The sequence below is a fragment of the Aotus nancymaae genome, unplaced genomic scaffold, assembly GCF_030222135.1.
Source record: "Aotus nancymaae isolate 86718 unplaced genomic scaffold, 86718_ANA_hifiasm-v0.15.2.pri h1tg000029l, whole genome shotgun sequence".
Taxonomy (NCBI): Eukaryota; Metazoa; Chordata; class Mammalia; order Primates; family Aotidae; genus Aotus; species Aotus nancymaae.
Window position 1 is genome coordinate 71,648,753 of NW_026988442.1, and position 23,993 is coordinate 71,672,745.

Genomic DNA, 23,993 nt, shown 5'->3' on the forward strand with positions numbered 1-23,993 from the left:
AAAAGAAGGTGTGATATTTTAAAGTCAGACATGAACTTGTTCATTCATATAAACTTGATTCTCGTCTCTATAACAGGAAAAGTTAGTTGATTCCTTTATTAACTTTTTAATTTAGAAGTCTATCTCTTTTATTAAAGGGCTTAATAAAAAAAATCAAAATTATTGATTTGTGGATTTTCTGGAGTATAAATTCCACTCATCTATAAACTTTGTTATATAATTTTTATCTAGATGTAATGCCATCCAATAATACAAACTACGGACAGAGCTGATAAAGATGGGTATGTCTTAGACCAGCCTAGACTGATAATGCAATATGTGGCACTTTTGAACTTTTTACTGCCTCTGAGTCTGAAAAACAATATTGTTGATTAAGTTGGATTACATACTCATTGTTTTTTTCTTTTCCATGATTGCCAATATTAATATTTTTAAGTGTAAAACTAATGTTATCAGGAAAAGGTTTTGTTTTAGCTACTTCATTATTGTAGCACATTGGTAAAGGAGAGAGAAACATGTTTTTAACCTTTCTCAGTCAGCTGTTTTGAACTATAGGAGCAGCAGCAAAAAAAACAAAAACTGGATAATTTGTGGTTCATATTACTCATAATTCTATGTGAAAATGCAAACAAATCTCTTTTTATGTGACTTTGAAGAGCAAATTACTCATTGAGCAGAAACCAGTAAAACAAGGACCACTTGCTTAATTGTTAAATTATTTTTCAGAATCTGGTCACGCATGGTACATCTCTATACATTACCCGAGGAACAAAATATTTAGTTTGATTACACATAGGCTAAATATTTATAATTAATTGAAGAATTATTCACAAATGATTTCCAACATGGATTATTTATATTCTGATTATTAAGTCTTGGTTCAGTTACACAGGAATAAAGGTCTAGCACAGACTGAAAAGTACCTTTTGTTCAGTTGCTTTGCCATTAAAATATACTGCAGTTGCTTATTCAGTGTTCTGATTGGGAAAGCTCTTCACTTGCCTAAGGTATATAACTGCATTGTTCTTTCAGGTTATTCAGTATGTTGTATTTAGACAGTAGCTATGCCACAAAAATTAATCTACAGCAGTGAAGATTTATTATAGAATTCCTGAGTCATACATAATACTCTTCCATATTTAAGGAAGTTTACTTTCTTAGATATTCTATGTGTTGAGGATATCTTACAAAAAGATACTGAATGGATTCCAATCACATTAATGAAATCAAAAATTAAAACTAAAACAGTAGAAAAATACTATTTTTACTGTGTATTATTTCAGTCCATTATCATTCACTGACATCTACCTATGATAAAAATGAAGACAAACAGTCTCAGAGAAAATTAATTTAAGCATCACTAGAACTTTTATTGAGAACTTTCCTTTTATTCTTCCCTACCATAAACATCAATCTTTTTTTTTTTTTGAGACAAGATCTCACTCTGTTGCTTAGTCTGGAGTGCAATGGTGTGATCTCGACTCACTGACTTCTGCCTCCCAAGTTCAAGTAATTCTCCTGCCTCAGCTTCCTGAGTAGCTGGGGTTGCAGGCATGTGCCACAACACCCGGCTAATTTTTGTATTTTTAGTAGAGATGCGGTTTCACCATGTTGGCCAGGCTGAACTCAAACTCCTGACCTTGTGATCTGCCCTCCTTGGCCTCCCAAAGTGCTGAGATTACAGGCGTGACCCACCACACCTGGCCAACATCAATCTTTAGTCACTTTAACTTCAGCATGTACACAGATGTCCAATAACACTGTCAGCCAACTGTTAATGGGTTAATATGTCTTTTAATTAAGTACATGAACCTTTTATATTCTGAGAACTATACTTTCTTGAAAAAATTAAAAATACAAATAATTACACTAACTCATTTTAAATAATGGTTGGATAAATGATTTAAGTAATGAATTCATTTTCTGTATAATATGAAGATGAAAATGGAATTAGGGAAAAGTCTATTAGAGAATAGCTATAATTAAGCAACCATAAATATGGGTAGAAGGGATAGTTAGGGCAGATTTTCCGATGTGAAACAAGACTTTTGCTAGAGTTTGTTAAGTAAATGCCGTGTACTCTGAACCCATGTATTTGAGGTAAAGACTGAGTTATTTTTTCTGATTTCTACAGTATCATGATGGACACTGCGTAATTTCTGTGATGATTGAAGACAAATATCACCTGTAATTACACAATAAGAAGCAAAAGTATGATTTTGAGTAATTTCAAATTTATTTGCACTATTTGTCTTGTATGTGTTGATTTTGCAGGTTTGGCTGTGGATTATTTTAGTGAACGCATATATTGGGCTGACTTTGAGCTCTCCATCATTGGCAGTGTTCTGTATGATGGCTCTAATTCAGTAGTTTCTGTCAGCAGCAAACAAGGTTTGTGAAGTGCTTTTGTCTTTATTTTTGATTGTTAATGAGTTTTAAATACTAATACATAAACATAAGTATGGATGCTTTGCATTCTGGATTTTCTTAAATTCTTTCTCTTTTCAACTTATAACTCTTACTAGTAATTAAAATGTTCATACCTACTGGAAAAACAAAGAGGCCAGGGCAGAAGTTTGTCCATCTTAACTTGGACAAACACGGCCATTGCTGCCCAGATTCAGAAAATAATTTTATTCTGTGGCTTCCACGCTATTCCATTCTGAGCAGAACACTTTTAGTAGTCAAGATCAGCACCTGTGAACACTAACTTTTATTTCAAATTGCAATGATAACAAGCCAAAAATGAGTTACTGTATGTAGCAAAATATCACAGTGATGATTGTTACCACTGAAGGATACCCTTATTCATGTAAACATCAATGTGTCAAAAGTGACCATTTAACTGTACCACCAGTGACCCCCCAATCTACTGTGCTCTTCCGTTGCTAGACCGTTTTTATACCCACCTCTCTGCCTGCCTCCTACTTTTTACTCTCTTATTTTTTCCAGCTCCCTTCTGTTCCTCACACTTTTTTTTTCTGCCGGCTGTCTCAGTTCTTTCTGCTGAATCTAATTTCTCCCCTTTCTGTTTCACTTTATTTTCCCTGCTTCAATCCCTTCCCACATTTTTTTGTAACCACAAATTATTCATCATATCCATTTGAAATTTTTATAGTTGCATATTATATATTTACTGAATATAGCTTTGCTTCCTGTTTTTTTTTTAATACAAATGGGGAAATTGAAAGAAAACCAATTAAATCAATTTTTCATTGCATCTTTGCCTAAAGTGTGTTTTTTTTTCCTATCAATGACCTCAGATAAAAAAAAGATTCCACTTCCCTATAATTAATTGCAATGAAGTTAACTTGGCTTTAGTGCAAATTTCACTATTTCATGAAATCATGAAGAAAAATATACAAATATAAAGACATTTTATACTTTACAACCTCCAGATTATTAGTAAAATATGTTTTGTCATTTTATTTGTTACATATTTCAGCTTCAAAAGTTAGAATAATTATTATTTTGATAAAATCTCTGAAAGTAAGTCACAAAATGTGAAAATAATGGTTACCATTATTTTTAGCCAAACTAGTCAGATGAATGATTGTCATTTACCATTTGTTTATTCCATTTCTGAAATGGACAATAGTGATGTCAAATATTTTTGGATTTACTCTTTAAAATCGACTAATGATTACTTAATAAACCAGTCATTTGGGCATGTAATTTGATCATTTATTTGATCCAGAACACAAACTGAGTTGTGTAAACTGCCTGTTTTTATGCTACAGGTGACACTGGCTTTCCTTTTGTCAACTGTATAGCATAGAGGATTAGTCTGCAAATAATAATCCCCAGCAAATGCTTTGTGATGTTAAAGATGATTAAAGTGATGATGGAAGTGTATTTTTATGTTTTGAGTGACATATTTACTATATTGCATATCCTTACTTTAGATATATTAATTCTAAGAACTTCATAGCTAATATAAATATTCCAATCCTGAAAGTTTATTTTAAATAGTAATAAGATTTTCAATATAGTCTTGGATAAACATAGTTTTAAAAGTCTGAGTATATACATTAAAACTTTCATAACCACCTTTTTAAAATTCCAGGCTTATTGCATCCACATAGGATTGATATCTTTGAAGATTACATATATGGAGCAGGGCCTAAAAATGGTGTATTTCGAGTACAAAAATTTGGCCATGGTTCAGTAGAATACTTAGCTTTAAATATTGATAAAACAAAAGGTGTTTTGATATCTCATCGTTATAAACAACTAAACTGTAAGTATCATATGTTATGAAGTTGCCTACATTGGTAATTTTTTCTTCTATCTCTCACAAATATATTTTAAATATATTAACTATGTAAATGTCTGAACCCCAGTAAGCTAAGTAACTTTGATTTTGATGTCATTAGACTTTTTCAGTTACCAAAGTCAAAATTTAGATATTTTATTTCTGCCATAACAGGGAAAATTTTCAGCATTTGGCCAAGTTTTCTTGAAATTAAAATTGTCTTTGTTACAATAATCTGCTATTCTGCTTCTAAAATTCTTAATAGAACTTTGTGAGTATATAGATGAACTACACAAGTAAGAAAATTTATTTGTTCATCATTTTGACTCTTATTACTAACCAACAAGTTAACTACCATAGTATTAACCTTCTATTTGTAAATATATACAAAAAGAACTCTTCCCAAGAAAAGTTGTATATTTTCTCTGATATATTATATATGACTTATTATTGTTACTCTCCCTCCTAGGAAGGAGTGGGTAAATCATTGAGGTAATTAAGTTAATTCTCTTGAAAAATATGTTTCAAACACAGCTATCAAAAAAGTTTAAGAAAAAGGGAAAAATAATAATATGGCTGAAATTCTAATAATCTGTCTTTATGTATCAGTTCACTGTTCAAGATGCTGTTCAAGACTTTTTTTTATAATTACTCTTTATGGCAAATGAAATGGATTTTATCTTGTTTGGTGCATTTATCTGGAAAGATAGCAATTGGTGTTTATTCAAATCAGTTCTCACAACAGAATAAAATAAAATATAGTTTCCTAAAAAGTCCCCAAATTCTATCCAAAGTCTTGCTGCTCTTTACCAATAATTTGTCATATAAGGTTCCAAGGTTAATATGAGGACACTTTCTCTCGTCCTCTAGTTTTGTTTAATTCATATTCATAGTTGAATATTGCCACATTCATGGAAAGTAAACAAATAAAACCCTGTCTTGAATATAATAGGCATTTGAATAGTGGTTCCTACAGAAAAAAAAAAAAAAAAAAAAGCCACTCTAATAGTCACCAGCTCAGCTGCTTGGGTCCCATTCCTGCTTAATTATTTTCGAATGAAACAATCTCTAGAAAAGGTCAAAAATCATCTATGACGGCAAAGGCTGCACACTGGATAAAAATTTAAACAAAAATATGTATGGCATATATTCACATACGCACACACACTCCTACTTGACGGAAAGGAAGCCATTTTAGACATTTTTTAAGTCGTATTTTTTATTTGTTTTTACCTTGAACTGAAAACTTACATATGCATTTTAATCCTTTGTGTTAATAAATAAAAGACGGAGGGAGGGCTTTGTTTCTTTCCGTTAGAACAGCTCTGTGAAGATGTAAAATGAAAGTTAGATCCCCCAAACTTCCATTGGCTTTACTTTTCAACACAGACCCAATGGTACTTCAGGTTCTAAGACCAATTCTTATGACAAAAGCAATTAGCCAGAAGCAAGGGCAACAAAGTATATTTGAATAATTTATTCTCTCTTTTGGAAAACGTGAATAAGGCAAACTTACTATTAATGATGAACATTGGGTAGTAATTTTTCTTCACTTGTAAAGGAGAATTATGACATTGAGTAAGATACTCCCAGTGGGAATTTGCTGTGATTACTTTTCAACATTGCTAATTAATCATTTCACCTTATTTGATTTTATACTTTTGAAGCCTATTGTATCTATATTTACACATTTCTTTGTTTTCTTTTCTTTTGTTTAACCAGTGCCCAATCCATGCTTGGATTTAGCATGTGAATTCCTCTGCTTGCTGAATCCTTCTGGGGCCACTTGTGTGTGTCCAGAAGGAAAATATTTGATTAATGGCACCTGCAATGATGACAGCCTGTTAGGTAGGTATGCTTCATTATTCTGTAAATAATGAATTAATCCTTATCATGAAATTTTACAACTAGTTAAACTGAGTACAATTATCTGCTTTATCATAAATTTAGCTACCTTGATAGCAGTGGTTCTTGAATGCCTGTGTAAACTATTCTTTTGTCTGGAGAAGACTCTCGTTCACAAAAACATTTGTTCACAAAGCAGCAATGAATACTTACAGGCACTTAACAACAGATCAAGAACTTTGAAGTCACTGACAGACCCAAAGAACATTTTTAAGTAACTCTTGTTGTATTAGATGAGACAATAATATTTTTTAAGAACAACATTCTGCTATGGGTTTAAACTCAGCCCAAAAATCTGTTTATTTATTTAATATGTTCATATTGAATACCTCTTGTGTGACAAAGGCTAACTTAGAAATTGAGAATTAATCTAGAAACCAAATTTTAGCTTCTGTGTAAAATGGAACTTATAATACTGCTACAGCTACTGCTTCTGCTACTGCTACTATTACCACAAAGAATAATAATAATAATAATAATAAATATTTTGAGAGCTTATGAACAAGGCATAACCATAATGTAAAACCTAAAAACTAACTTAGAAACAAAACTGATAAGATTTTTTTCATTCATGTAGTTTGTATTTCAGAAGCTAGAAGCTGGAATAATAAATAAAAATTGAAACATTATTTCAGATGCTAAATATTAAATCACAAAAAATAAAATAAAATAAAACACAAAACAGTGTGATAGCAAAGGGAAAGAACATATGTCTCTTGAATATCCAGCTAGACTGACAATAAATAAGTTTCCTCACATTCAAGACATTAGCTATAATGGGAAGAAATATTCTTACTAAAAGAAAAGAAAATCTACACATAGTGCTTTTTAAAATTATTTTATTTTATGTATTTATTTATTTATTTTTATTGAGATGGAGTCTTGCTGTCACCGACTGGAGTACAGTGGCACAATCTTGGCTCACTGCCACCTCCACCTCCTGGGTTCAAGCAATTCTCCTGCCTCAACCTCCTGAGTAACTGGGACTACAGGTGTGTGTCACCACGCCTGGATACTTTTTTTTTTTTTTTTTTTTTTTTGTATTTTTAGTAGAGACGGGGTTTTCCCATGTTGGCTAGCCTGGTTTCGAACTCCTGACCTCAGGTGATCTGCCCACCTTGGCTTCCCGAAGTGCTGGGATTACAGGGTGAACCACCACACCCGACTACATGTACTAAGTTTTATGTCACAGACACAAAGGCAGTGCTCTTGCCAGGCACAGTGACTCATACCTGTAATCACAGCACTTAGGGAGGCAGAGGCCAGAGGATAACTTGAGCCCAGGGGTTTGAGACCTGCCTGGGCAATGTAGCAAGTGCCCATTCTCCACAAAAAGGGAAAAAAAGAAAAATGCAGTGCTCTAAAATCACTTGAGGGTCACAGAAAACATTTTCCAACAAGGTACAAACATTATGCATGCCAGGGGTTGTTACCTGTTATAGTTCCCTCTGCTAGAATGTACTCCCGACGTGGACTCTGGCTCTTTACCCTCAGTCAGTATCTCCACCCCTGCATGATTTTCTTCTTCTTTTCTGATGAAGGTTACATCCAATTTGAAGACTTTTGCCCTTTATAAGGCAGTCAATGTCTAAAATCATTATAGCACTTTCATTTAATATATACCCTTTAAGCATTGGACATGCAGAGCTGAAGGGGTTGAAAAGATGACTTGATAAATAACGTAATCACCAATAAATAGATATTGATGTGGACAGTGACGCAAGCCCCAGAAGAGACAGAGTTAAAACTATTATGAGAATTCGGATTATTCTTCAAATAGGGGATCAGTCCAAATTTCCTATAGGATATGACATTTAAACAAGGTCTACAAAGGCAGATTGGGTTGAGATTAAATGGAAAGGAGGTAGGAGGACACAGAGACAGAAAAAGTGTCTGAGAAGATATGGAAACATGGTATGTAAAGAAAATAATGAGTCATTCATTTTAGTTAGTGTGGAGAAGTGTGAAGCCCGGTTTTGAGTAATATGGTTGGAAAGTTCATGACAGAGAGCTAAGTGTGAATCATGATTGGTATTTTGGATGGGCACTTTGGTGCCAATTAATGAAAAAGGATGCCATTATGGCACTAGGATGCTCCCTTTCTCTCTATCCATTCTCTCAGTCAGCATAGCTGTTATCTCAACGGTGGTGAGAATAAGAGAAATCAAGTGAACACTTCCCAACATTGTTAGTACCACTTTCTCGAACACTGTTCTGACTATGTCATAGAGGTAAACACTACAAAGGTACCTATTCCACTTAACCTCTCAGAAACAGATTCTTTAAATGTGAACAACTTTCCTATAGAAATGTCATACCTTCAGCAGTTCCACATAATCCCTTACCCACTGGCCTCACAGGTGCCTCCTGTGTACTGGGTCTACTTAGAAAATTTGAGTGAGAGGTACCTATGACAGAAGTTAGGATTATACACACAAATAAACTAACAATGCTACCAAGGGACTTTTACATTGCCTCCGATGGTGCAAATATTTTTTTTTAGAGTCAAGTTTCAGACAGTTTTTGTTGGTTTTCCTTTCCTCTTTTATGTAATCCTGTTTCCACTCTCTCTTCTATGTAATCCTCCTCCTTTCCTCTTTGTTTGGTCCAAATTATATATCCAACAAACTAAACTCTCTGAATACCTTGCAAGGGTGTGACCTAGTGCAGGGCTGAGATGAAACTTTAGATTAGGTCAAGGTCTACCACTTAAATGACTTTGTTGTCCTTGGATTTTATACTATACCTGCCTCCCTTGGTCTCAGTTTATTCTATGTAACATTGAATTAATAATAAATACTACTAATATTACTATCACTGACAGTGGTAATAATACTAAATATTTTGAAAATATATGAGGAAAGCATTATTCTATGTATGTTTGTATACATATATATTTATTTATTTAATCTTCACATTTTATTACCTTGTAATTTCCCCTACTTTACAGATAAAATGGCAGCATTAGAAGCTCATTTGATTGTCTAACATTTCTCAGTAAATTCCCAGAGTGAATGCAGGTGGTCCACTCTGTTGACCATCACACAATACATCCCAGTGTCTCTGTGTCACCCAGAGAACCCATTTCCAGAGTTATTGGAAATTCTAGCAATAACATGCGTAGAACAGACAGCACAATACCTTGCAAAAAGTAGACACATAGCCCTTTAAAATCAATATGTCACTTAGAAGTAGGTAAGAAAATGAAACCAAGTTTTTTTTTGCTGCATTAAATCACCAAATTGTATCACTTTATGTTTGAAAAAGGAATCTTGCTTATCTAAATATACACTTATCCACGATCTAAAACATTTTTTGGAGATGTGTTTTGCTCTTTCAACCTTGCTTAAAAGGCATGGTTTCAGAAACCTCAAAGCCCATTCTTGAAATTTAAGAGAAAATCCTACATTTAGTCAAAGTGATAAAAACACTCAAATTAGCTTTTACACATATAAGCCTTGAAAAATAAACATTTTGGACCACTTCAATTGGAACATAATTGAGTGGATTTCAGAATTATTGATTGGTGAAGATAAATGCCAGTTATATTTTTTTCTGACATTAACTTTTGCTATAGTCAATCTTTTCATTTCTTTATAATTATTTGCCTTCTTCTCTCTGCTATTGTTAAATGATGAGCACACGGAACATTTTTAATCTTCATGTAAGAAATTTGAAATTCAAATATTACTAATTCTTGGGGAAGTGTTCACCTGCTTTTTCCTATAGTTGATTATAATTGCTGGAGGTTGGCTTCTGGGGGTGATTTAGTTATTGACAAAAGCAACTTTCTTTTTCATTATGGAACTGTTATTATGGATTTTGAAAGAATGTAACTCTACTTCCATTTCATCAGGCAGTGTTGTACTTTTAAATTTCTGGTTACTAATGAGGCATGTTATAGTAACGTGCATGCCCCAACATGTAGGGATTTTGAATATTCTTGTGATTTTCTTGGAATCTACAGGTAAAAATGAGTACCACATAATAATCCTACCTGTGATTATAATGCCTCAAATGTTTATCTTTACTGTTCACATCCATAACCTTTATTAGGACAAATAATGTTGACTGAGTTAGAAAGGTTTTGATAAATTTTAAATTAAACAAGCATATTTCCACTCTGCATAGTTCTTAGGAGTCTGACCTCTGTATTCAATTATTTGCTGGAGATTCCCACTTACATCTGCATAGGCATCTTCAATTTAGTATGCCAACTTGAAACCACCCCTCCATTTCCTGTCCTCCTTGTGTTCCCTCCTAATTCTCCTGGTCAGAAACTGAAGAATCATCCTTAATTTTCCCTCATTTTTCTTCACATAACACTGCTGTGATTTTTTACCTCTGAATCACCTTTAGAATAGATCCACATTTATCCATCTCATATTAGTCTATTTTGGGTCAGCATCTTACCTATCATGGATAATGTACACAAAGTTCTGAGAGTCTCCCTGCTTTTTTAAGCTGCTATTTTAACCCCTGCCAGTACATTACCCTTCCAAGACACCACATTACTTTTGGGGTAGAATCTAAAATCCGTGGATCTTCTCTTACTCTCTGCTTATATCTTCAAAAACACTTACCTATTGTAATTCCTTTCTTTACGCTCTCCAATCCGGGTCTACTCACAGTGACTTTCATTCATTTCCTCCAGCGCTCACTCATAGATGTTATTCTACTGGAACTCCATCCTCAGTAACCTTGTGGGCATTCAGTCAGTAATGCTGAATAAGAATGCTACTTGCTTACTTTAACAAATGAGTGTATCAATCACCTGTTGAAATTCCACAGTACACCGTGGACACCAACTGGCAGCTCTTCATCTTTCTCCTAGTCTAGATACAAGAGATAAGGGCTGGAAGTCAAATTTTCATTTGTGTATATGTCTGTATGGTACATATTTACACTTACATACTTAATATTTACAAAGTTTTATAATTTTATATTTTATATTTATTCCAATTTCTTATTTGCTATTCTTACAAACCTGACTTAACTTGTGTATTTATCATTAAGGACTTTTTAAGGTGAAGTAAGTGAAACTCAAATCAGGTAACTTGTATGCATAGTAAGCAGCAGAACTAGGACCTAAACACAGGTTTCATTATACCACTGTACTCTTTTAAAAATATATTTATATTACATCATGAGAAAGTTCTTCATATTACAAACTTTAGTAATGCCAATCTGAAGCCTGCCCACATGGCAATGTACTTGAAACTTTTCTCTGCAATGAGGCGAGTCTCAGAAATGTATGGCACTGCTGACAGTTCTTATTTATGACAGTGGACACGATACTTGAATCATTGTGTCATTTGAAGTCACTGAGGTCCTTTAAGATGCTCTTGAAATCATTGCAGTGATATATTCAAGCTTCTGTCATGTATGTGCCAGTGCATCTTGAATGAGGATTATAGATTGTTTGGATTTTACCTACTTTAACTATAAAATGGACATTACTTATAGTAAAGGGCATATTCTAGAATAGAATGCTTATTACAACTTTGTCAGTCAGTCTTGTTCCATTGAACACTGTATGTTGCTCAAAGCAAAGCAGCATTTCTAATGGAGAAGGCCATGTCAATATGCACAGAGAAATAACCTTGAAAATGATTCCAAACCTATCTTTATCATAAATCATACTTGCCAAATTGTTACAAATAATTTTTCTACCCCAAGGAATGTTCAGTCTTTTTATTCTCAGTCAAAATGTTATTAAGTAGGTAGATTGTACAGAACCATTTGGGACAAATGTTACATATGGAAATGTTTGTCACTATTCTATCACCAAGTTGTACTAAATCTCAACGACTTTTAGTTTGGAACATCTATATATGCTTAATAAGGACCAATATCAAAGAGTATCTTTTCATGTAAACATTTCTCTATACTGTGTATAATCATACATACATTATAGAACAAAGTGTGTGTGTGTGTGTGTGTGTATGCTATAAATTTATTTTACAAATTTAAAGTTTTCTTTGTAATATTAACTACTACTAAAAATAAGCTATGTTGGCCCATATTATAAAGACAATTTCTTGGTTGGAAAATATATTACTTTTAGAAGCCTAGTCAGCATAGTGAGACCCTGTCTCTACAAAAAAAAAATAATAGTTGGCCAAGTACGGTGGTGCACACCATAGTCCCAGCTACTGGAGCCCAGGGCGTTGAGGCTGCAGTGAGCCATGACTATGCCACTGCCCACCAGTCTGGGTGACAGAGCAAGATCCTGTCTCAATAAAATAAAGAAAGAAGATGAAAATACATTACTTTTACAAAGTTTCAGTTCATTTTATTACACAATATTTTACAAATATAAGAAAAGGTTAATAATACTTTAAGTTTAAAGAATATGCGTTATTTTAATATGTTTATTTACCATTTACCATTCAAAAACTAGAATCTGTTTTCCAATAGTACTTTTTTTTTCTACTTTTGTACTTGGGATAATTATTTTATGGAAACAAAAGATCCTAATATTGAAATGTTGTATCTATTTGAATTACTTTTATTCAATTACTCCCTGAAAATATGATAATTTGTACATTTCTTCTCATAAACAGATGATTCATGTAAATTAACTTGTGAAAATGGAGGAAGGTGCATTTTCAATGAGAAGGGTGATTTGAGGTGTCACTGTTGGCCTAGTTATTCAGGAGAAAGATGTGAAGTCAACCACTGTACCAACTACTGCCAGAATGGAGGAACTTGTGTACCATCAGTTCTAGGTAAATATTTCAGTGTAATTGTATTTCAAATCTTTTGTGTTTTCTTTATAATTGAATCAAAAATAGTTAATGGTACAAATATACTTCCTCCTAATAACTTAATAAAAAATACATTACCACAATATACTAACACAAAATTAAATCAACGACATTTGTTCTAAACTCAGTATATAAAAGTTCAAGCAAAAAATTTAACAACACTAATGGTCATTACCATGGGTTGGGCATGCACCATGTGACAGGCTCAATGTTAATAGAAATTTGCCCCTGCCTCAGAATGATTAGTAGAGCCAATTTTCCAAGTTTACTGTTTGGCTCCAAAATTTATGTTTTTTTTTTAATTGCACAAATAGTTTTCCTAATGCTAAAAATCAATTGTTATTATAAATTAGGATCATTTTAAATGTAAATAAACTGTAATAGAGAATCTAATAGCATTCTGATTCCCACCTAAAATTGTAACTACTCTTTTGACATTATGCTGTATGACATAATATACATTGAAAATATCAGGTTTATACATCTTAGGATATATTTGAGATTATTATTAATTTATGCAATAGCCTTGTTTGCAGAAAGTGTTCTGTACAGCACATAAATGAACATAGAAATATATTCTTCTACTGACTTGTATTAAATTTAAAATATATTCCATGAGAAAAAAATAACCCCAATGCATAATAAAAATCTAATTTGCAAATTCTAATATTCAGTGTAAGGGATATTATGGAACTATTATAGTGCAATCTACGCACATTTAATTTTACCACCATAAATGCAAATTTAGTCAGTCAAATGGAAAATCAGTCTATATGGTTTTCACATTCCCCTACATGGTTAATTTTTATATTACTGGGAGTTCTTACTGATTCTATTGTTTATACTATTCTTTGAAGTATTTAAAGTAGTGTTAATTGAAAGAGCTACATGAAGAATTTTCAGTGTGGATCAGAAAAATTTAGCTGTTTCTGAAATGCATTCTAATAGTAAAAGTCTGATACTTTTACGTCTATAAATATTTTTGTCTTATTAATTGGTAATGAAATTATTCTTACTACTTAATAGCATTCTGAAAATATATTCAGAAGTTTTATTAGATTGAAATATAAAAGGCACCAGGAGTCTTACCATATGTTTTTATTATGCTAAGGGAAGCTAGTTCATAAAGTATATTCTATTACTACAGGGGAAATTGTAGTACTGAGTCCTTTATTGAATATATAAAAAAGAACCCGGGTTCAAAGAACACGAGTGTGTAGTTTAGTAACACACATAATGTCTACTTTAGGGAAAAAGTTTTCTCATGCAAAATGACTTGTTTGGAAGTTTTATTATTTGATTGTAACAATCGAATAATGAAAAGCATTGTGTTACAGCTGGATGATTTATCTATATTTATATTTAGAAATATTTAGGCCAAGTAAACAATTTGAAATTCCAAACTATTGCTATCTGTTGAACCTGCAATGCATCTGCAGGGACAAATCTCTACAAAACATTGAATTTACTGTCCTGTTGATGGATCCTGAGTTGTATATAGATACAGCACAACTTTTAATGTTTAGTTCAAATCATTTGACTAAAATTTGCTGCATGCTCAAAATCTGTAGTTCAACTTTATCTGTGCACAAAGTTATTATATCCTGATTTACATAAGTAATATCTTCAGGGAAAAAATTCAAATTAATAATATGAATGAGTTCTCATATGGATTCAACCTGAGATATGGCCATGTAGTTTATTTTATAGCGTCTAATAATTAATAATTATATGATATCTAATTAAGTCATTTAAAAAGCATTTTTCACTTTTAAAATGTGGTTTTATAAAATATAAAAACATTGTTTGGTACTATAGACTGTAGAACCTCATTATTTCCACACAAATATTAATTTGTTAAACAAATCCCATGAGCAATTCATGGATTTATACATTGTTGGTTTACTTCAGTTAAGCCTTTTGGCAAATTCCTATGTGGACACTACATAACTAGGGTTTGGGGCAGCCTTAATTAAAATTTATAAGTTTATGACAGTTGTATAGAACAATAATAATTGAACAAAAGAAATGTCACTAGTTAATTAAAAGTACACATCTGTGATGCATAATTAAAATTTTGTATGTAGGAATGAGTTTTTCTCATTCTTTAAGGTTATTTTTTGTAATAATGAACACTAAAAATAAAATATATTAGCTATATTCATATAACAAGATACTAAAAATTGGAATATTTTGATATTGATTATATTAATAAGAATCCATGTAGTTCATTTTTATGACCTGCTCATAGGCTGATAGATTTAAGATAAAATTTGCTTTTGACAAAATAATTGAAATCAGAGTAAAGAATAGTATTAATTAGGCATTTATTTTTGAAAACAGAGAAAATTTTTTGAAAGCTTTTATGCATCATGGATATCATTAATGCATTTATGCTGTTAACAGCTACATTTAATCTTTACTTTTATGAACATTTATTCTCTATGGTATATTCATGATGTTTGGTATTTTTTTATTGTTACAGGTCTGTTATTTAGTTTTTTAATGTTTATATCAAAGTGAGTCAAGCTTTCCTACCCAGTTGATTTAGAGGAATGGAACTAGTGGGTTTGTACATTTTAGACAACATTCCCAAATACTTTCTTCCACTCCTAAAATTTCGAGTTATGCAAAGGGGAAGCAGATCTTACTCTGGGAATTTGGAAATATGCAAAAGCAGAATTAGCTAGGTTAAGAGTTGAAAGTGAAATTTGGGGTATAGTGGGCAATACATTTGAATTGCATATTTTAAGTGAATACCACAGGAAGAAGGCAGAAGCTGTCACTGTAGCTCTTCCTGCCACCACATCTGAGGGCTTTGGCAGTGAAGGTTTTGTTCCCAGAAATAAAACAAGAGGATGAAAGAGGCCCCTGTTGTGGAAGGAAATAAAATCAGAATCCTCTCTGCATGGGAAATACCCTGATAGTAAGAGGCAAATAGATGAAGAAAGCATTCCTTCTCTTTGTTCAAGGGCTTTCTGTCTTAGTAACTGTCCTCAAATCAGATGATAGAATTTCTCAAAGTCAAGTTAAGCCAGGAATTTTTGGATAACTTTGGAACATTACAAAACTAATGACAAAACACATGTACTCAAGGATCTCAGATCACATGTGTACCTGGGGTATAAAGTACACAGTCACCTAACTAATATCTTAATAAAGAATCAACGTACATTTAAACTGCCCATCTTTGCTTTTCTTTCACTTCTTATTTAAATGAGGTCTTTTATTTAAATCAATCATTGCATCTTAGCTCCCTTAACATAGGTATTAGTTATGTTTAAGGATTGCTGAAAACTGAATATTTGGCTTTACTCGCCTTTTTTGAGCTATGTTTTTCATTTGTGTAAATTTAGGGAATACAAGTGCAGTTTTGTTACATGGATATATTGTGTAGTAATGAAGTCTGGGCTTTTACTGCAACCATTAGCTGAATAGTGTACATTATACACATTAAGCAATTTCTTATCCTTTACTCTTCTCCCCACTTCCAATTCACCAGTGTCTATTATTTCACACTATATTCACGTGTGCACATTATTTAGCTTCTACTTAGAGGTATAAGAACATGTGGTAAATAAGAACATGCAATTGACTTTCCAAGATGTTTTGCTCAAGATAATGGCCTTCAGTTTCATCCATGTTACTAAAAAAAATGATTTTATTCTTTTCTATGGCTAAGTAGTATCTCATGGTGTGTGTGTGTGTGTGTGTGTGTGTGTGTGTGTGTGTGTGTCACATTTTCTTTATCCAGTCATTCATTGTTGGACACGTAGATTGATTCCATATTTTTGCTATTGTGAATAGTGCTGTTATAAACATACACGTGCAGTATCTTTTTGATATAATGATACTTTTTCTTTTAGGTGTGAATATACTCAGTAGTGTGATTGCTGTATCAAATGGTACTTCTATTTTTAGTTATTTGTGAAATCTCCATGCTGCTTTCCGTAGAGGCTGTATTAATTTACATTCCTACCCACAGTGTGTAACTGTTCCCTTGTTGCTACATCATCACCATCTGTTATTTTTTGGCTTTTTAATTGTAGCCATTCTAACTGGTGTAAGATGGTATCTCATTGTGATTTTTATTTATTTGCATTGTTCTGATGATTATTTATTTTGACTTTTTTTATATACTTGTTGGGCATTGTATGTTTTCTTTTGAAAAGTGTCTTTAAATAGGATTATTTGGGTTTTTTTGCTATAGTTGAATTGTTCAAGTTCCTTTTCGATTCTGGATATTAGCCCTTTGTCAGATGCATAATTTGTGAGTAATTTCTCCCATTCTTCAGGTTGTCTGCTCAGTTTGTTGATTATTTATTTTGCTGTGCAGAAGCATTTTAGTCTAATTGTCCCATTTATCTACTTTCGTTTATGATGCCTTTGCTTTTGAAGTTTTAATCATGAATTTTTGCTTAGGCCAGGGTCCAGGAAAGTTTTTTCTAGGTCTTCTTCTAGAATTTTTTATAGTTTCAGTTCTTACATGTAAGTTTTTAATTCATCTCGAGTTTGTTTTTGTATATGGTGAGACTTAGGGCTCCAGTTTCATTCTTCTGCACGAGGCAATCCAATTTTCCCAGCATCATTTATTGGATAGGATGTCCTTTTTTCATTGTATGTTTCTGTTTACTTTGTCAAAGATCAGTTGGCTGTAAGCATGTGGCTTTATTTCTGAGTTCTCTATTCTGTTCCATTGATCCATGTGTCTATTTTTAGACCAGACGATGCTGTTTTGGTTACTGTAGCTTTGTGGTATAATTTGAAGTCAGGTAATGTAATGCTTCTAGTTTCTTTTTGCTTATAATTACCTTGGCTATTCGGGCTCTTTTTTATTCCATATGAATTTTAGGAGTGTTTTTTCTAATTCTGGGAAAAATGATTTTGGTATTTTATAGAAATTGCATTGAATCTGTAGATTATTTTGGGTGGCATGGTCATTTGCAGGGAAATAACTAATGACGTTAAAATTGTAAACACAAAAGGAAGAATATAATTGAACAAGTATGAGATATAGGAAATTATAACTCTAACAAAGCAAGTAAAAATAAACACAGAAAGCGTAATAAGAAAGTGGCAAAAGATAAGTCTCACACATGTATGCAGGAGTTTAGGGAGCAGAAAGTGGAGGAGGAGACCAGTCAGACATGGATGAAACCAGCATTTACAAATCACTACCAGAAGAAAATGATAATGTTACAAACTTTGCAGCAAGCAATTTTGAAATACTCAGCAAGAGTTTAAAAAGTTGTCAATGTCCTTTTACTAAATATTAACACTTTTTGAAATGTGTCCTGAGGATTATGTAGCAAGGAAAAGAATAAATTTAGAAGTAAGAACGTTCAATTGTGTTATGTGTACTATTATAAATTTGGAGATAGAAACTTAAATACAAAAAGAACAGGATAGACAACTGCTGTATAATATGAGCCTAGTAGAGAAAATATATATACGTAGATCCTTCTTTATACTTTTGTGTTTTCCAGATACCCCACAATTAATATGTATTACTGTTATTATTGAAAATTAAAATAACAACAAAAATAATTATTAGAAAAATTATTAATTTAGAAACTAAAATATCATCAAGATTATGATAATTATTTTTATTGGTTGCTTACTGAGCGCCAGACACTGTTCTCTCTCTTTGAATCTTAGCAAGATACCTGTGAGAGAATAAAAGTAAGGTTCTGTCTAATTTTGCTCCTGGCTTCATGAGTCACAGTTAGTGATTCGTTTGGAACATATGGTGAGAGCAATCCTAAACTATTCAATCTTATGGCTCTCCGAGCTAATGTTAGAAGGCTTAAGTTAGCTTACTTATATTCACAGAAAAGACAAAAATGCTTCAGTCTTATTTCCACAGTGCTGGCTGAAAATAAACCTTTCAGAAGTATAAATAAATTGTGACCTATAATTTGAAGCATTTCAGAATATATTAAGAAGTACTTGAGAGAGAGCTAGATAAAGCCAACAATTCTTCCTTTCCTTTGTCAGGCTTTACTGAATAGACCTGTGTAATCTTTGTGATATTTAAGAAAACCTGACAGCTATAGTCAACTTACTAAAATTACTTATAAATGGACACTCACTTTAAGACCAGGAAAACATTACATTAAGTAGAAAAGCAGAATGTCAAATCTCTTTATTGAAAAGACTAGCATTTTTATTAAAAGCATTCAGAACTTTTATTACTTGAATAGAAATCTGAAGTCAAGACAGATTCACAAAGGAGAGTAATCTTGAGGACGAGAGGTCACCAGATAGGCTTTTCGATTGCAATCCTGTAACTAACTGGATGACATGGTGGTACTTTGTCTCAGTTTATGATGTCTATGCTATATAAAGGGACAGGAATGGGGCTACTGTCCAAATAGTAAACATGTTTTGAGTAAGTATTATGTCACATTTTGATAGTGTTTTCATAGCAGGGCATTAAACATAAACATTTATAAATATGCTCTGCAGTTTAAGTGTCACTTAAATACTGTTATTCCTTACACTCAATGTTTTTATCAGACCAAATGAACTAAAGAATCATGTATACGCATAAAACTAGCAGGAATAAAACATTATACTCAAAGACAAAAATTTGAAAGCACCAGAGTGACCAACCAGGACCAAGTCAAATGGAGGTAGGTGTCATGGTTCACATAGACAAATGAATATGAATTCAAAATTGACTTAAAAAGACAGCAGCCTAATAATGCTCAGTAGCATGTATCTACTGCACAGAAATAATAAGCAGTCACCATCTCACAGAAAACTCAGAAGGAATTACTTTTGCTAGCATTCCTTTGTGGTAATCAAATTTGTATTTGTTCACTGCACCAAATTGATGATATTCCTTTAAATATTAGTGATAAAATACTTTATAATCAGCCATTTTTACTGAGACAGATTTTGCTATGTAAGGAACATCTGATATAAGTGAAATTTAAAGAACTCTATGAGATTCCAAGATATTTCCATTTTTCTTATGAGCAATACAATGTTTAAATAAAATTATAGTCCTTAATAATATTTATTATTGTTTATAGATGATTAGTGATTTTAGTTACATCTTCACCATATGTGACATTAGGTATTATTTGTTATCAAGTGAAATTATAAGAGTTTATTATTATGATTTTGTGGTATTAACACTTGCCGTAACATTTTAGAAGGTAGATGCAGAGAATTTCTGTCTATGAAGAACAATAGTATAAATAAATAGAATTAATCTCCATTAATTGTATGCATATGTATTTGTATCATCCAGAGAAAAAGAACCAATATGATATATGTGTGTGTGTGTGTATGTCCATATATATATATGAAGGAGATTTATAATGAGAATTGGTACATGTGCTGTGGAGCCTGAGGAGTCCAAAGGTATATTGTCTGCACACTCAAGGACCAGCAAAGACAGTCATGTGATTCAGTCCAAGTTCAAAAATCTGAGAACTAAGGGAGCCAATTGTTTAACTCTCAGTCTAAAGCCATTGACCTGAGCAGTTGGGTGGGAGGAGGAAAGAATTCTGGTGTAAGTCTTCCAGTTTGAATGCTCAAGAACCAGGAGCTCTGATGTCCACAGCCAGGAGAAGATAGAGGTCTCAGTTCAAGAAAGAGAATTCACCTTTCCTCTAGCTTTCACTCCATTTTACCCTTCAGTGAAATAGATGATGCCCACCCACACTGGTGAGGAAAGGTCTTCCTTACTTCGTCTACTGATTCCAATACCAGTATCCTCCAAAAACACCTTTACAGACACACTCAGAAGTAATATTTTACTAGCCACTTTGTCATCCCTTCTCCCAGGATAGTTGACACATAAAATAAACTACCATAGTAAACATCTAGCAAGGCACTTTGCTAACTAACAGAGTGAAATTTGAATATGAAGTAGCCCTAACACTAAAAGTAGCAACAGTCTAGTGAAAGTATGTATGCCATTGAGGACAAAGCTTAAAAGAGGACAGAGTTTACTCCTTTAGGAAGTGGGAGGAGTCAATGAACTTACCAAGTGACCAGAGACATCAACATAGAAACATACATGAAGGAGTAAAAATGAAGGTCTGAAGTTTAGGAAGAAGAATGAGCCCGGAATCAGAAAATTGAGACAAAGGCATTTAGATAGAGAGATAAATGTTTAAGCCATAAAATTGGGTAATATCACCAGAAAGAAGTATGGAAGAACACTTTTTGAGAGACAGAGACAGAAAACATAAAGGCAGTTGTACAAAAAGGCAGAAAAAAAGAGAACTCAATAAAGCTAGTGTTTCAGAAGCCACTGGAGAAAGATCTTCCAGGTAAAGGTATTAGTAAACATTGTATAATTAAAGAAAAAATTTGAAGAAGATTGTGATTGAGATGGAGTCAGTGGATTCAGTGAGGAAATGATTAGAGGTGAGTTTTAAAATAAGGTGAATGTATGTGTATATATATATATACATTATTGCATATATATATGTATTAGTATATTCGTATGTGTATAGTAATGCATTTGGGTTTTTTTCTGTACTTTATACATATATAAAGTACATAATATATATAAACTACAGAATATATATACATATATATGTGCATATATATATGTATATATAAGGAGCACCACACATTTTTCTTAAACCTTTCTTACAAATTAAAATCAATTTATATGAGCAATACATTCATATTGAGAGTTCTGGCCTGTTTTCTGAGAGCACAAAGAGAAGCAACATATTAAGACACATTATTTTTTATATTAAAAAATAAAAAACTGTATCTTCAGTGAAGGATTCAGCAACTTTATGATTGAATATTTTACTCTGTCACATATTGATCAAATTGGGAGCAGAGAGTATAATTGTCTTTTAAAGAAGCTCAAGGATGTACCAAAATTAAAATTTTGTACAAATAGATGGACTTGGCAGATATTAGATTGGCTTTTTGGTTTGTTTGCTGTTGTAGTACGTGTGTTATTTCTTTTGGAAAGGTAGAATTAAGCACATTTAGAAGCTAAGGGGGAAAAAGACCCATCCTTCAAAATTTGAAAATGTTAGAGCCTGAGAGTAAAGTTGATGGAGAATTTCAGCTCTAGCCCATCACTATCATAAAAGTAAATTCAGGTTTAATTTTATCTCAAACCATGGAGACAAAAGATACCATTTAATGAAAGTTTCAGAATGATTTGCTTAAACTGTTAAGTGCTTTGGTAGACACAACCACAGAGTAAGTTCTACCTAAAAAAAGTGAATCTCACTCAATAGAAATAATAATAATAATCAGAGCTAAAATATAACTGTGTGCTTTCTATGTGACTGGTACAGTTAGAAAAGCTTTGCATGTGTTATCTAATTTATTCTACATGATTTTCTCCAATGACTCCATGAGGTGGGTACCATTATTATGTCAATTTTATAGACAGGGAAACAAACAGATAATTCCCCATGGTCCCACAAACAGTAATTGACACCCACAGGCTATGAATCTAGATAGTCTGAATATCTTAGTATCTAGTAGCTTAGTGTCTGAGCTAAGGATGCTGTAGAAACTAGACTGATTTAGAGTCTGGAAACAGTTCCTCCCCCTCTTTCCTCAGGTCAACTGATGCTCTTTTAGATTGTGCTACTCTTGTAGGCTGTCAACTCCCCAGCTCCCTGGATGCATCACTGCTATAAATCTATACCTTAATCATTGTAACAGGGCTGTTTCTTTCTTGAATATCAAAATCAAATTCCGCTACCTAAAAATCTTTGTAAATGAATCCAATGCAACTTGTCAGGGGGCACCTAGAGAGATTCTTGAAAATAGCAAATGGAGCCCATTATACAATTCTACAACAGATGGTTCATTTTCCATCAGCAAACAAAAGATCAGCTGTGTCACCAAACAGTTTCAGTTAGATAATATTCTCCTGAATATGAAGATTTCTACTTGTCAAAAAGAAATCTGTTCTTCAAAGGCAGAGAAATAGGGACTTTTAAAAATAATTCAGCTGGACTCTGAATGATCTAAGGCATATGCTAGCTGCAGACAACCTGGTCACTCTGTTGTAGTTTCAAAAACAGCTGTAAATGAGACAAAACCGTGAAAACTCAGTGTCATTTCTCTGAGTGACTGGGATAGAAGAATTTTCAAGTACCTCAGCAGGTAGTATCCGTTTCTTTCAAGCTTTTATCATTTTACTTCTTTTTCTAACCCTAATTTAAACAAAAAAAGAAAAACACATATAGGAAAAAATGAATCCAGAGTGATCACATTGTATGTTTGTGTGGCACCTTTTCAGATTGTTCTAATGTTCTTTAACATTCTTTGTTCTTTAGGCACTGTTTATTTCATGTTTCACTCATGGTGTTTTTTTTTCTTTTTTTCTTTTTTTTTTTTTTTTTGAGACGGAGTTTCGCTCTTGTTACCCAGGCTGGAGTGCAATGGCGTGATCTCGGCTCATCGCAACCTCCACCTCCTGGGTTCAGGCCATTCTCCTGCCTCAGCCTCCTGAGTAGCTGGGATTACAGGTGCGCGCCACCATGCCCAGCTAATTTTTTGTATTTTTAGTAGAGACGGGGTTTCACCATGTTGACCAGGATGGTCTCGATCTCTTGACCTCGTGATCCACCCGCCTTGGCCTCCCAAAGTGCTGGGATTACAGGCGTGAGCCACCGAACCCGGCTGCTCATGGTGATTTTTACTGCTATTTACTTGTTCCATATCTCTGTAAGTCATCTATGGACTGTAATTGAAGAATTACTTCTGTTGTTATGGGCTCTTGTTTTCATTAAACTTCCTCTAACAATTATTAACCTCTTCATCTACTACCACTATTTGTTCTGTTGTCTGTGGCTTTATGCCAATGAAAATATTTTGTTTCTATGTCAACAACAACTAGAAAAATTCATTGCCATTTTAAGGAAAATATCTACTAAAAGTTAGTGAACATTTTCTGGCAACAAATATATAAGGTTACTAAGCTTTTAATGTTACAAAATTTACCTTGTTTCTCAGGCCATTAATAGGGATTTATCTGCCACCAAACGAATAACATTCATAAATACAAAGTTTTAATGCAATATTACCATAAAAATGTATATAAATTTGTTCAT

At 32.9% G+C, this 23,993-nt stretch overlaps 1 protein-coding gene across 1 annotated transcript in view; it reads left to right on the plus strand.

Annotated features, from left to right (window-relative positions):
• LRP1B (LDL receptor related protein 1B) overlaps positions 1-23,993 on the plus strand; it is a 1,560,879-nt gene that overhangs the window by 1,475,177 nt on the left and 61,709 nt on the right. Inside the window, exons 81-84 of the mRNA XM_064382912.1 lie at positions 2,275-2,391; positions 4,067-4,240; positions 5,978-6,103; positions 12,727-12,891. Of these exons, the coding sequence (XP_064238982.1) occupies positions 2,275-2,391; positions 4,067-4,240; positions 5,978-6,103; positions 12,727-12,891 (582 nt within the window). The remainder of the gene's footprint in view (positions 1-2,274; positions 2,392-4,066; positions 4,241-5,977; positions 6,104-12,726; positions 12,892-23,993) is intronic.